At 37.5% G+C, this 15,091-nt stretch overlaps 1 protein-coding gene across 1 annotated transcript; it reads right to left on the bottom strand.

Annotated features, from left to right (window-relative positions):
* Positions 1-509: 509 nt before the first annotated feature.
* METTL21C (methyltransferase 21C, AARS1 lysine) lies at positions 510-14,696 on the bottom strand. The gene is made up of 5 exons (XM_044667190.1): positions 14,633-14,696; positions 6,400-6,598; positions 5,159-5,313; positions 1,857-1,974; positions 510-974 (listed from the first exon to the last, which is right to left on the bottom strand). The coding sequence occupies exons 2-5, from the start codon at positions 6,557-6,559 to the stop codon at positions 580-582; spliced, it is 828 nt and encodes a 275-aa protein (XP_044523125.1). The 5' UTR covers positions 6,560-6,598; positions 14,633-14,696; the 3' UTR covers positions 510-579.
* Positions 14,697-15,091: the final 395 nt, after the last annotated feature.

Genomic DNA, 15,091 nt, shown 5'->3' with positions numbered 1-15,091 from the left:
CAGCTAGTTTAGGGGTGTTTATTTCTACTATATGAGCATAAAATCAATAAGGTAAATTTGTACTATTTCCCAATATGTAATACTCATTATAGTTTCTTTAGTATTAAGATTTGAGGTGTGTATGTAAGTATGACATTGTTTCTGAAGTTAAGTATGTCTACAAAACACTTTAAAAACATACTTGCTTAAATTCAGCTTACTTCATTTCTCATGTATTTATGTGTTTGGTTTCAAATGTAATGAGTGTATATCTGCTCTTGCTTCAAACAGCATACTAACATGATGCGTTTTTTCCATTTTATTTTATTTTATTTTTTTAGAATATTTTCCCATGGTTACATGATTCATGTTTTCTCCCCCCTCCCAGAACTGACAGGCACTTCCACTGGTTTCTACATGTCTTATTACTCAAAACCTATTTCCATATTATTCATATTTGTAATAATCTTTTCAAAACCACCACCCCAAATCATATACCCATATAACCAAGTGATAAACCCCATGTTTTTCTTGTGTTTCTACTCCCATAGTTCTTTCTCTAGATATGGAGAGCGTTCTTCTTTATATTTCCATTTCATTTTAGTCCCATTTTAGTGTTGCTTTGAAAATCTTGACTGTAGACTCTGGAAATTCAGCAAGTAGTGTTGTGTTGAAAATTTGCTTGAATTTTTCCAAAAATTCATAATCTGTGCTGAATCTGAATTTGTTTGCCCAGAGCAACACTGTCCCTGGCTGACACAAATGTATCATTGTCGTCAGCAGTTTATCCAGAAAGTAATGATGGTACACCACATCAGTGGCTAAGACAAAATCATAATAGTAAGATGACTTGGGGAAGTTCAGTTCAAGATCTTCCCCCCATACTAGTTCTCTCACTTCAGGTTGATGCATTGTAGATTTGTGGGTATTTTTTAAAATATTATATTGAAGGTTTCCTAGCACATCGGGAAGATCAGTTGCAGTGACATGTGCTCCTAAGAAAGAAAAAAAGTCAGCAATTACCAGGTAATGTTTGGGGGTCTAATGGGCACCATAATATGATCAATTATATTAAACATTCTGGAGGAGATACAAAGGAAATAAAAGGCATAGTTTCATACTCATTCATACATAAATTTGGGTTTGGTTTTCTTTATTTTTTAAAATTTAAATATTTTATATTTTTAGAAAAATTTTCCATGGTTACATGATTCTTGTTTTTACTTTCCCCTTCACCACCACCCCCATATCCTACACACATTTCCACTGGTTTTAACATGTGTGATCAATCAAGACTTATTTACATATTATTGATAGTTGCATTGGTGTGGTCCTTTTGGGTCTACATCCCCAACCATGTCTGCATCAAGGGTTTGGTTTTCTTTAAACTCTTACCTTCCACCTTAGAATCAATACTGTGTATTGGTTCCAAGGCAGAAAAGAGGTAAGGGCTAGGCAGTGGGGGTTAAGTGACTTGCCCAGGGTCACGCAGCTAGAGGTATCTGAGGCCAGATTTGAACCTACGCCCTTCTGTCTCTAGGCCTGGCCCTCAATCCACTGAGCCACCAAGCTGCCCCCTCTCAGTAAGTTTTAACTAAAATGGGAAGGTTAGAACATAACCAGATTTAGCCATATACTCCCAAACTTAAGAATTATTTTACTCATAAACTGTGGTTGGTATTTTGTGAATGTCTTTGTATGATGTCTATAATTTTATATTTTCCTGCACCTTATTATTATTTACATCACATTTTCTTACCCAGAGCCTTAGCATTTCCTTAACTTAATTGAAATAGGAATTCTAAAACTGAAGAATTCCTATATTTTTACAACAATCTTATTTTCAGAAAAGCTATAAAACAATTTGACGTACTAACCTAATAGACTAGCCACAATTGAGACAAGGCCTGGTCCAGCCCCAATTTCAATTACTGTGGCATCTTGGAACTTGAGTTCTTCACTGTGTTGTTCCAAATATTGGCACAAAGCTACAGCCTAAGAAATAGTTAAATATTGCAGTTAGACACAACCAAAAGATTAGAGATCAAAATTCTAGCCTTAGTTAGCTATGGAGGAAAGCAATTCCAAGGCCCTAGTTTCTTTGTCATAATAGAGATGGACTTTCTCCAAGATCCTTATCCAATTTAAAACCTGTGAACTAGGAAATTATTTGGTTTAGTTTTCTCCTGTGTTTAAAAAAAAAAAAAAAGATTTGGAATAAATGGATCTTAAATACCCTTTCCAATTCCAAATTGTTTTTAAGTATGGAATCCAGAAGTTCTTTTGAGTATGGAATTTAACAGCTACTGATAAGCAGGACCACAAGATTGTAAGCTTAGAACTTGAAGAGATTTCGATTTAGCTAGTCCATCCCCTCACACTCCCATTTTACAGATGAGCAAACCAAAGTATGGATAGTAATGTGGCAAAAAGACACAGAGGTAGTAAAAGGCAAAAAGTAGAATTCAAACCTAGGCCTTCTGACTCCAAATCTAGTATGTTTTTAAAGATTTAAATGGCAGTATTGAATTATAATATCTTAAAAATGAAGATGGCAAAGAAATCTGTAATATCCTGTGTGATAATACTAGTATTTAAAACAGTCTCCAAGGATTTAAAGGGATCTGTGGCCCTATACTGTCACATTCCCTTGGCTCCTGCTGAATAAATAAATTGTAGTACTAAATGAAAGTAATTCATTTTAGCTGATCGTAGCTACTCCCTAATTGTTCTAATCCTTTTGCTGTAAAACTTTTTGGAGTAACTTTTCTCTTCTGGTACATTATTTGAATTGAAATGGATAGAGGGCAGCTAGGTGATAGCCAGGCCTAGAGACCCTAGAGATGGGAGGTCCTGGGTTCAAATCTGGCCTCAGACACCTTTAGCTGTGTGACCCTGGGCAAGTCACATAATCCCCACTGCCTAGCCTTTACCACTCTTCTGCCTTGGAACCAATACGCAGTAGTGATTCTAAGGCAGAAGGTGAGGGTTTGAAAAAAAAAAAAGTTGGGATGAATATAGAAGATTTTCTTTTTTTCCCCCCTTTAATGGTCATTTAGTAACCATATATAAATTGGTCCATATAGGACTTTTCCAGGCCCTCTGCCCCTCCAAAAAATATTCCTTATTTGTATTTATACAGATTAGAGAAACATCGGTGCAGGGGGAAGTATATATACTAGACTGTCAGAAAATCTGGATTCTCATCCCAGTTTTGAAATTTTAACAACTGTAAAACCTAGCAAGCCATTTTAAGCTCTTTGAGCCCCAGCTTCTTCACGTGTAATAATATTTACACTACCAATTCACAAGATTATTGTGAAGATCACTTTACAATTAAATTAATGTAAGCTATTGTTATAGATTTCAATGGAGATTGTATACCTTTTGAGGTTTCTTTTTACAAGAATAAAGAGGTCCGTAAGGAGGGATATGTGAGGAAAATACTGATATTTGGACATAAATTATCTTTTAAGATGCATCAGGATTTAAAAGCAACAACTTGAGCCCTATGTGAAGCCATGCAACAAAACAGACAAGTGGCTGGCCTCGGAGTCAGGAAGACCCATTTTGAGACTTGCTGGCTTTATGGCCCTGGACAGTTATTGCTCTGCCTTGTAGAGGGAGCATCCTTACCCCAGGCATCCAATACCAGGGAAATCGGTGCTATCGATGTCCCCTCCCCCAAAGAAAGCGCAGTATTTCAAAAGCCATTTCTATGCATTCTAGGTTCTGTGAGCAAATGTGAAGTGTTTACTAAGTGCCCAGACTCCGCTAGATGTGGGGCTTACATCGTACAAAAAATAGAGAAATGTAGATAGGGAAGATATCTCTTCTCTTGCCCCTCACTCCCTATCCCCATCCCCAAAATAATGATTTGGAGGAAGGTTACATTAATAAATGGGGAAGATAAGCAAAACTCCAAGGGGGTGGTCCTTGAGTCTCAAAAGGAGACAGAAGTAAAGAGAAAGTATTTCAGGTATAGGGGACCAACCAACAAGCACAAGTGCAGAGATGAGAGATGGAATGTTGTGGAAGGCCAAAAAAAAAGTTCAATTTAAAGAGTGAAGAGTGCGTGAGATAGCAATGTATAATCAAAATGGAGCGTAGAGTCAGATTGGGGAGGTCATTAATTTCTAAAGAGGTATCTATTTTAAAGGCTTTTTGACCCCATTTACTTTCAAGATTTTATGAGACTAGGATGGAATTATCTTACAGTTCTATCTCTGAAATGATCAATACTGTTTCATAACATTTTACCAAATGGTTCATGTTTTGTTTATGTGGAACAGCATCCTGGTATAAAAAAGATCATAACCATATATTAACTTTTTTCCTGCCTCTTACCCCATCTCCAGAGTGTTAGGGGTATTCAGTTTAAATTACGTGTGTGTGTGTGTGTGTGTGTGTGTGTGTGTGTGTGTGTGTGTGTGTGTGCGTGTGCTGTTCTTTGTATTATGATGATAATTGTATTACATATCTGACAACAGGTTTCAGCTGTCACATGGAAGCAATTTTCCTCCCAAAGTGGGAGTGCTTTTTAGGTATCAACACTTGTCTTTGCCACAAGCTTCTCTTGAAACGGAACTGAACTAATACACCAAAACACACAAGTTTAGAGGAAAAAGAACTCTATTTGGAGTCAGAGGAACTGGGTTCGAACACCAGCTTTAAATCTAGTACTTCATAGGGCAAGTCACTTAATTGTTTCTTCATTCGTAAAATGAGGATAACCTTTAAAGTTCTTTTCAACTCAAAATTGTGACCTTTCCCAGAGAAGAATTTTGAAATTGGAGTTGGAAGGATTCTCCATCTTATGGCTCTTAGGAGACCAAGGCACCAATATGTTGGTCAAAGTTTGTTATTACAAATGTTTCTAAGCATTCTTAAATCCACATTCTCAAGTTTTCTGACAGAGTGAATAGATTCTTTTTCTGCTACAAAGAAACTTTGAAATAAAGGCATTCTGGCCTACCATGGCCATGGTAGCATAGTGTCTAGCATGTGGTAAATACTTAATAAATTCTTGTTTTCTTCCCCCTTTCCCCATAGATATAGATACATATGTACATAAATAGATACTTGATACACACACACACATATGTGGTAAATATGTATGACAAATATAGTGGCTTTACATTTCAAAAATTTTTAGTCATAAGATTTACAATTAACTTACACCTGGCCACACTACAGCTCCATAGCTCTCTATTGATTCTTGAATAATAATATTCTTTCCTGCATATGAATAATATTCCTTAGTATAACTAGCATAATTTGTAGGAAGAAATTTCTGGGGACTTGGAAGAGAAGAGGATCCTTCATCATTGAGCTCTGTGGGTAAGAAAATAAAATGTATTTTATTTATTTGCAATAGTGCAGTAAAGGTATTACAATAGAAACCTTTTTTTAATTAACTCTTTATAGATAGGGGAATGCTAAGTAATTCCAAACTTAAAACCAGATTTAATCATTTAGTCCATTATAGCTATAATGGTAAAATATCTATGTATGTGAATATTCAGACATGCAAAAATCCAGGTAATCAATCCCAAAAGATCTCTCAGATCTCTGCCTAACACTTTTAATTCTCTTTCCAATATTTATGTGATTTCAAGCTGCTAAATACTCCATGCTGATCACTAGATATGTATGGACAAGTTTACAGAGCAAAAGAATCCAAATAAAAGTAGTTCTAAATAGAAGGGAACAGTGTTAGTATGTTCACTCATTACTATTGGCCATACTTAAACTAAAGATAATAATAACAATTTATAATAATGTAGAACTTTATCGTTTGAAAAGCACTTTACAGATATTGTAATAAGAGGCTTTTATGTCTTCTTGTCAGGTGGATAATGAATACATTTTTTGAATCCACCCAAATAGAGGTGGCTACTGAAAAATCACCCAATCTAGGTTCCAATCTAGATGATCCTGCTAGATTTTTCTGTTAAACTATTTTACCATTAAATATTGCTACCTGGGTATTCGAAATTGAATGTAAGAAAGTCACTTATAACTCACTATGTGCCAAGTACTAATGCTAAGGAAACAAATGTCTTAAAGTGTGACATTCCTTGATCTCAAAGAGCGCTTAGCCCACTTGAGGAAGATAGCTCATTAAAGAAATGTCTGAATGTTCTAAGGGTTCTGTAGTAAAGCTAAGGGCATTTTAGGTTATATCAGATGACATCGGTCAGATGACACCCTCACCCCACCTCCCATGAATTGTTCTTTTGTCACACACAAATGCCATTAGAGCAAAATTACAAAAATTGGAACCCCATATAATAATTAAAATAATAAAATATCATCCAAGTCCTGAAAAAGCTTACAAGTGTACCTACCATGCTAATTATACAAGCTTTCAAATTATAAACTAAATGTCCAATGTATTTATGCAGCAGGAAATGTTACCTTTTTTGTTGTCTTGGCATTCTCCTGTAACACGGGAATGAACAACATTTTCCTGTAACTTGGGAATTGATTCATTTTCTTGGAACTTGACTTGTTCCTCTATTTTTTCTGTTTCTTCAAGCAAGACAGAATGCATAGTAGAACTTGAACACACATCCATAATCTGACCAAATTGGAGGGGAAATATCCAGGCAAGAAGCTGAAACAAAGCACAAATCAAGCACTGTTTTAGAACTTTGAGATTTGGCCTTTTTCCAGGAGCTCCAAGTTACAGATCTATGAAGCTTAGGCAACAGTATCATTTCTTGTTCCAGACTTTCATTCTTGCCAGTTTTGATGAGTCTAATTAATCTTGCTAGAACTTGTCTATCTATAGATGGAGGCACCATTCCTCAGAGCATCATCAAGGTTGATGAATTCTTAGTCATCACTTTGTATCTGTATCTCTGCCTTGTTTCACCTCCCTGAAACAAGATGCCTCTCCCAGGAAAAGCACATCACTTCTAATGTCTTCATTACACTACTGGCTTAAGCATTTGATAACATCTCCCTCAGCTTCATCTCCTCTCCCAAGTGCTGAAGGGTAGAGAACTAAACTCCCGAAGTCTTCCTCTTCAGAGGATGGATAGTGGACTTTCAGGTCACTCTACCTGGCATCTGCAGCTCTTGATTTCAACTCCATGGAACCATTTTCCCTGCATTCAGTATCCCCTTGATTTCTACACCTTCCCACCTCCTCTAATGCATCCCCTCCATGTGTTGGCTTTCCTGCTGTAAGCTCCTTAGCATAATATCTGGCACATACTAGGTGCTTACTAAAATATGTACTGAATCAGTTGGAATTTCTGACAAAATATATGCTACACTTGGTCACATCAATTTCCTTCGGACCACACTATCTTTTATTTAATTTTGCGAAATCAGTTCTGATGATAATGTCAGCAATATTAACAGCTTTCTAGTGTGTAGTTGGAAAGTTAATAGCATCTGACACCACTAAAATAATAGTGATGCCTTACTCATATAGGCGGGAGACTCAGATTTATCCCAATTTTATTTGTCATTTTTATCAAGCAATTTTATCAGTCATTCATAGGACCACACTTCAAATGTAAGGATCAAATTTTCAACAATCTAGTGAGAAAACAGTCTTCTAGGATTAAAAGAATACTTTTCCTATCTAGTCCTGTCTGGGCTAGAAATATTTAACAAGTGGCTAATAGCATTTTTCCTGATCAGATTCTAGGCAGACAGAAAGACATGGGGAATCTGCTAAAAAAAAGATGCAGTATAACCCATTTCAAAATGCTAAGCAAAGGCAGTCATGGAGAATTGCAGAAAATATGGTTCATATCCTGAGGGTAGGAAGGAACTATACCTTCCTCATCTTGAAGTACCTAGGGTAGTATCTTGTTGGTTTTTTTAGATCACACTTGTGATTTAATTCACATAGGGAACTCTGTCTACCAATGCAGATCAGCAATTGCTCTGCTATTTATAATTTTAGAGAGCTGGCTGAGAGATCATATGATTTGTCCAGTGCCACAATGAGCATCAGGGTTTGAACTCAGATCTTCCAAGTTCCAAGGCTAATCTCTGCATGCCATTCTGCCTCATCTTATATTTGAAGGCTCTAAAAATGTTGCCAAATTAACAAAACATTTGAATTACCTGTGAGATGACTTTTTTTAATGATAATGATAAAAAAGCAACTGTAGTCACTAACCAGAAGACAAATTATATGTGTGTGCTTTCATTTAGAAAAATACATGTGGCTCATGTACAGACCAGAAGAAAAGCATCTTCCTATATAAAAGTGAACACTATGTTCATTAACACACAGGATTATTCAGATGTGCAGTTTAGGATAAGTTCAGCCTGACTGGTGAAGCCTAGTGTGAACCTACAGGCACAGCTCTTCAAACCATTTATTTAGAAGTGGGATAGTTCATCTTTCCCTGCTGGAGATCCCCTGTTGAGGACACAGGCTGGTCTTCATGGAGGTGATACAGTGAATAAAACACTGGACCTGGAGTGAGGAAGATTTGATTTCAAGAATTGAACTTGAGTTCAAATTTAGGCCTAGATCCCGTGGGCAAGTCACTTAGCCCCTCTGCCCTCAATTTGCTCATCCATAAAATTTGGATAACAGCACCTTCTTCCCAGAGTTTATTGTTAGGCTCAAATGAAATCATATTTATAAAGTGCTTAGCACAGTGCCTGGCACATAGTAAATACTATATAAATGCTAACTGGTAGTAGCAATGAAAGCACTTACCTCCCAGGGTGATTGTAAGGTTCAAATGAGATAATATTTGTAAGGCACTTGCATTGTTGTGGGTTCTCTATAAATGCTTAAATCTCTTTCTTCCTTCCCTAGACCTCAGTTTCCTTATCTGTAAAATAACAGGGTTGGACTAGATGATTGCTAAGAAGGTCCCTTCTACCATGAAGCCTTTCACCTGTGATATGCTCCAATCTAAGGTACCTAATGCACGTGATGTAGCTTACTGATCCTGAGCAAGAGCACTGAATTAGGAATCAGAGAACCTATATCTAGATCCCTGTTCTGTTACTACCTTTGTGATTTGGGGCAACCTCTCAGGGTTTCACCCTTCATCCATAATGTGATATTGGAAAAAAGGAAGGAAGGAAGCATTTAAGTGCCTGTATGTTAGGCACTATTCTAAGAGGTTTACAGATAATACCCCATATTATCTTATAACAACTTGCCCAGAGTTAAAGAGTTTGAGGGCAGATTTGAACTCAGGTCTTCTTGACACCTGAACCATGTTATAAAGAAAGGATGTCCTATGGGAGAAATGGATATAGGTGAGGTTGATCTGTATCTCTGTATTCTCCCCTAGGTGCTGGTGATGGGGAACACCAACCCCAAACACCCTTTCTGGATGTTATAACTTCCCTTCTAAATAACAGTTACCTGGGAAGGACCCTGAACGGTCAGGTGGATGGGTAACCCTTTCAGGTCCCACCTGGGGTTGTATCAATTATTAATATTGGGCTCTAATTAGCCTTGGATCACGTTGTTCATCTGACTGCATTTGCACCCTCCCCAAAGGTCGTGATATAATGACCACTCAGGAAGGTACTTATTAAGTACTTTATCTATGATCTTAATTAGGGAAAAGATAATCAGGATACAGATTGTCAATCTCATATCTATAATCTATAATCACTCAGGGCTAGAAGCTATTGATTCAGTAAAGCTGGAGCTATTGTTCTTCATGACCCCTCTGGTTCAGCTTGGCCACTGTCAAACCAGAGAAGTGACAGCCCTTGCTGCACCTGTGTTGGTGATTTCCTCTCAGCTTTCTTATTATCAGTTTAGTAATATATTTGCCTTCACAGCCTTCAGGAAGTATTTAAACCTTACCACCCTCTTCTTCTCAGACCTCCCTTCCTCCCTTCACCATCCAGGGACCCAGTGACCTAAAGAACTAACATGATTCAGAGACCTAAAGATATAGGGAGATTCAGAGAGAGAACCAATGACCGACCATCAGAGACCCACCCCCCCCCAGATGGCCAACCGACTTTTGCCCCTAGCTCATGGCATCTGGGAACATTCCGATCTCTCCAACTGTTTCCCTTGTCAATCGAGGTGAGACGAACATTTCTCAGGGTTTGAATATAACAACCACTACACTACCTCGCTAGTTCTAGGTTGAACAAAGGCTGAATTCAGGATAAAAGACCTAGATTAAAACCTATCATCTATTACATATTAGCTACAATGCTGGACAAATCACTTAACTTCTAGATTTCATTTTTCTCATCTATAACACAAAGGCATTAATCCAGAGGATCTTTGATGTTTCTTCCTTATGCTAAATCTATGGTCTTCTCATTTAATAAAACAAATTACTGAGGGCCTACTTCCTATGTGCAAAGCAGAATGCTAGGCACTGGTGATATAAAGATAAAAGTAGGACAGTCTCTTTAAGGAATTTACTGCCTATGATCTTAGTTTGTTTCAATCCAATTAAACCATTTTATTTAAGTTTCTTTTTATCAGGTTCATATATTCAACAGACTGGGCTTCCAGCTTTAAATCCTTGATCCTTTGAAAGGAAAAATGGATAATACCTCAGCTATATTTCTATTAACAACTTGGAATGAATCTTAAGATAAACTAGGCAGCAATGTATATCCTTGATATCATCTCTTATAACTCAGCAGTGAAGCAAACCCCTCAGATCATTCTGTTAAAAATAGTTGTCCAGATAAGGACCATCATTGCTACAGAATACAAAGGCAGGCTTCCTGCCAAAAGGAAGCTTGCTGAGTCTGGCACTGGCATATTTACTTCTGGAGCTCAGCTTCTGAATGACATTTGACTCTAGTAGAGCCTCTGGTGATTTTTCTTATGAATAATAAGAAGAAATGTGGACAGATGAGAGCTTCAAGTTAATTTCTGACAGCTTTCAGTGTGCTCCAAAATTAGCCAGTATTGGGAGCATCCACAGTGCTTTCTTCCTCCCTACTGCTGTGAGCAGTGTATTTTGAATATTCAAGAAAGAAGAAAAAGAGACTAACACCATTCATCCCATTGAGGGCTGGTTATTATTTTTTTAAAAAATCCCTTGTATTCTTACTATCAATTCTAAGACAGAAGAGCAGCAATCCAGGCTGAGTGGCTCACTCGGGGTCACACAGCTATGAAACATCTGAGACCAAATTTGAATCCAGTTCTTCCCGACTCCAGGCCTGGCACTCTATCCACTGTGCTTCCTGGCTGCTCCGTGTGTGGGTTATCTCTTGTCTTACTTGCTATTTTCCACTGAAATTAGCAGATTGGGACAGTGAAATGTTCTTGATGGTTTACATAATATTGATTTTACCATATCTGTTTTAACAGTACAGATGTACTCTTGATGATGATAATGCTCCCTATTGTTTTTTTTTCTTCTCTAGGTTATTAAGCAGATGCCAGCATTCGCCTTATTGTTGCTGAAATCGCCTCTTCATTGGTCCCCTGCTTCTAGTCTTTCCCCTCTCAAATCCATTCTCCACATAACTGGCCAAGTACATTTCCTAACGCTCTGCTCTGCCCAAGTCATTCCAATGCTCAATAAGATCAATGGCTATTACCTCTCAGATCAAATACAGATTCCCCCATCCCACATTTAAAGACCTTCATGACTTGACTGAAGCCTTATATTACTCTCCTTCCCACACCCTATCACCAGGTCAAACTGGCCTTCTCTTTACTCTTTACAAACCCCCATCTCCCATTTTTAAGCTACTGCCCTGTCTTCCATCATTAGAATGCTCTCCTTCCTTGCCTGGCTCTCAGTCATCCTTTCCTTTAAAACTCAGGTCAGACCTTCTACAGAAAGCTTTTCTTGATTGCCACCAGCAGCTAGTGCCCACCCAAAGGAATCTAGTGTATTTTGTAGATTTGTGCATTTTTTTCTCCCCCCATCTGATGTTCAGCTCCTTAAGGACGAAAAAGTTTACATTTTTTCGTTATATCCCCAGGTGCTTGAGAAATGCTTTCTAATCAATAAGTGCCAAACTTTATACAAGATACAACACAGAAGCACACACCAGCAGAGTTAGAAGGGACTTCATAAGTCCATGCCTGAGCAATAATCACCTCTAAACATCTCTAAAAAGTGTTCATGAAGCCGTTACTCTAACACCTTGAGTTGTAAGGAGCTAGCTGCATCTTAAGGCAACTCATTCCACTTTTGGACAACTCTAAATCTTAGAAAATGTTTGGAGTGGCTAGGTGGCACAGTGGATAGCTAGAGCATCAGGCTAGAGTCAAAAAGATCTAAGTTCAAATCTAGGCTCAGATGCTTTCTAGCTGTGTGATCCTGGAAATGTCACTCAGCCCTGTTTGCCTCAGCTTCCTAATCTATAAAATGAGCTGGAGAAGGAAATGGCAAACCATTCCCATATCTCTGCCAAGAAAACACAGAAAAAAAGGGGTCACAATAAATCAGACATGTACGAAATGAATAGATAACCACAAGTGTTAAGAAGTTGCTTCTTAAATAGAGTTGCAGTCTCACTCTTTGCCACTTCCAATCATAACTTCTAGATCATGCCCTCTAATAGTATGCAGAAGAAATCTAATATTTTTATCAACTGATAGTTCTTTACAGATTTAGGCCTGAGAATTTTTAGTTGGAAGAAACCTCAAATTTGTAGTCCCACTTGCTCATCTTTTGGCTTAGGAAATTGAAGCCTAGAAAAATTAAGTTAATTACCCAGAAAAACACAGGAAGTAAATAGTATTTTTAAATTGATGAAGTAGATTTTTTTTAACCCAAAAGAAGATCTTTGTATTTCTCTCTTACATTTCATCTTTTTTACAATTCTTCATCTTTGTCAGGATCTTTTCTGGATACTCTTTATATTATCTGCAGATTTGACATGTATACAATTTTTGTCTTCCTCCAAATTATTGACATAAAATATTGAATGGAATTAAGCTAAAGACATTGCCCCCAGACCGCTATAGAAAACAAACACTGGTTTCTCTTCAGGTTGACAATCCTTGGGTCTGAGCCATTCATCTATTCCCAAATGTATCTAAGGACATTGGAAAACATTAAGATAAACTACCAAGAAGAGTAGCCTGTCAAGAAGCCCAACATACATGAAGAAGGCAACTGTCTATCTCAACGCTGTAGCTTACAAAGGAAAAGTCAGAAATCTTTTTGAAAAGAACCCTGCCCCACTTTTTGCTCTTATTTGGCATAGATATAATTGTAGAAGAGATAGGTTATGAAGGGCAAACCAAAAAGGTGCTAAAATTAATGAAAAGCTATCATCTAGTCCAGGGGTCGGCAACCTTTTTGGCCGTAAGAGCCATAAACACCACATTTTTTAAAATGTAATTTTGTGAGAGCCGTACAATGCTCACAGTGCGTGCTCCTGTTACAGCACCTGAAAAAAAAATGACTTTATGGCTCCTGCAGAAAGAGCCATATCTGGCCCTCAAAAGAGCCAGATATGGCTCGAGAGCCACACATTGCCGACCCCTGATCTAGTCCTTAGTCTCAGTGCTGCCCATAAGGATGTCATAAGATTAGGTTCTGCCAGTTTGGAAGCTGAATAACTTGATTAGGAAAAAATGTGCCTTACCCAGACAGACTGAGCAACCTTTCCTTCAGCAATAAAACCTCTTTTTTGTTTGTTTGTTTGTTTTCCTCTGATGTAGCAAAGGTGGTCTATAACTTGACAATTTATATAGAAATAATATATTATGTAATATGTAAAACAACATTCTAACTTCACATCACCAAAAAGAAATAGATTGCTTTAAAAATATTTTAACATTTTTAATTTAATTTAAAATTAAATTAAATTTTTATTTTAAATTTACTTTAAATTTAATTTAATTTAAAATTAACATTTTAAAACTATGTTAACATTATCAGACATTACCCTTCACTATTCAGATCATGTTTAATTTAAGGAGAGAATTTTTTTTTCTTCCCTGTTGCTTAATTTCCTCTTCTCTTAACTGTATTTCTTTCCCACCATTCAAAATTCTTTCCTCCATAGGTTCAGAGGACAAATCGTTGAACTGTGCTCCAGGAAGGGGTTAATCAAGTAGATTGATCATTTGTTTAAATTCATAAAACATCATTTGCAAGTCTTCGGAGTTAATTTAACTTTTGACAAGTATAAAACCCTACATCTTCTTTCCATGGCTCCTTTCCTTGCTTTCCTTCTTATGTATCTTATTTTTCACAAATTGTATTCTGTTTACCCAGAGAGCCAAATCTGTTTCTCTGTTATACATTCTGGAATGAAGAACTTTATCCATATTTAGTAAACATTAAATAACTTCTGGTTTTTTTAATGCTAAAATTTTATAAAAGATTTTTGAGATAAGTCAAACATAATTATCCCATCTAATCAATCACAGGAGGATTCTTCAGGAAATGCACACACATTCTTTGATTTGCGTTTAGAGGAAGAGAGGACAAATTAGTGGACAGAAGGAATCCCTATACCATTCCATAACATAAGAAATTTATTTTCCATTTCCAAAGCCAGGTGCACCTTGATGAGCAGCTGAAAAGCACTTGGGAAAAGAACCACTGACCCTCCCTGCGCGCAGTATTAGTCCCACATCATCAGCTTACAAGGTCAGTTTCAGAGTTGAACGGACTCCATCTGAAAGGTATTCCAAAAATGAGTTCGTTAGTGTCATTCAAGTTGTTCCTTTTAAGAGAGTTGTCATTCTTACCTTTGCACCAGAACAGGTTTGAAGTTGCCTTTACATCCTCCAATTCCGCCCGCACCGGATTTTATAGAGATCTGCGCCTCAAAAGAATTAGTGCCTGCACAAAAGCCAGCCAGTGGAAGTTCGTTCTATTTAGGGTAGCATTACCCACCGGTTCTTAGGTTCTTACGGGGAAGTTACTAGGTTACACTTCTTAATGTAGTTCTTGCAATGCAAATGAGACTCTTTCTCGAAAGTCCCAGAAAAGGAATTGTTCTCCCGCTTAGTTGCCCAGTTGGTGAGATTGGGTTTGAAAAACTCGTCTTCGGGATGTTCCTGTGGAAGGGGGGAGGGGGTGGGGGGAGTGGGGGAAGAGTACGGAAGACCTGCCAGCTCTCAGACGCTATCCTATGGCTGAAAAAGAAGACTGAGCCCAAGGCTTTAGTAAACACTCTGGTGGAGGAAACCAGAGATAACCCAGTA

This window comes from Gracilinanus agilis, chromosome 3 (assembly GCF_016433145.1).
Source record: "Gracilinanus agilis isolate LMUSP501 chromosome 3, AgileGrace, whole genome shotgun sequence".
Classification (NCBI taxonomy): Eukaryota; Metazoa; Chordata; class Mammalia; order Didelphimorphia; family Didelphidae; genus Gracilinanus; species Gracilinanus agilis.
Note: the sequence above shows the minus strand (reverse complement) of the source record. Positions and strands in the feature narration are given on the sequence as shown.

Coding starts and splice junctions, on each gene's coding strand:
- METTL21C (XM_044667190.1), bottom strand. CDS start 6,559: ATGGATGTGTGTTCAAGTTCTACTATGCATTCTGTCTTGCTTGAAGAA. Junction 5,314..6,399: donor ATGCCAAGACAACAAAAAAG/GTAACATTTCCT, acceptor TCTTACCCACAG/AGCTCAATGATGAAGGATCC. Junction 975..1,856: donor AATTGTGGCTAGTCTATTAG/GTTAGTACGTCA, acceptor TTTCTTTCTTAG/GAGCACATGTCACTGCAACT.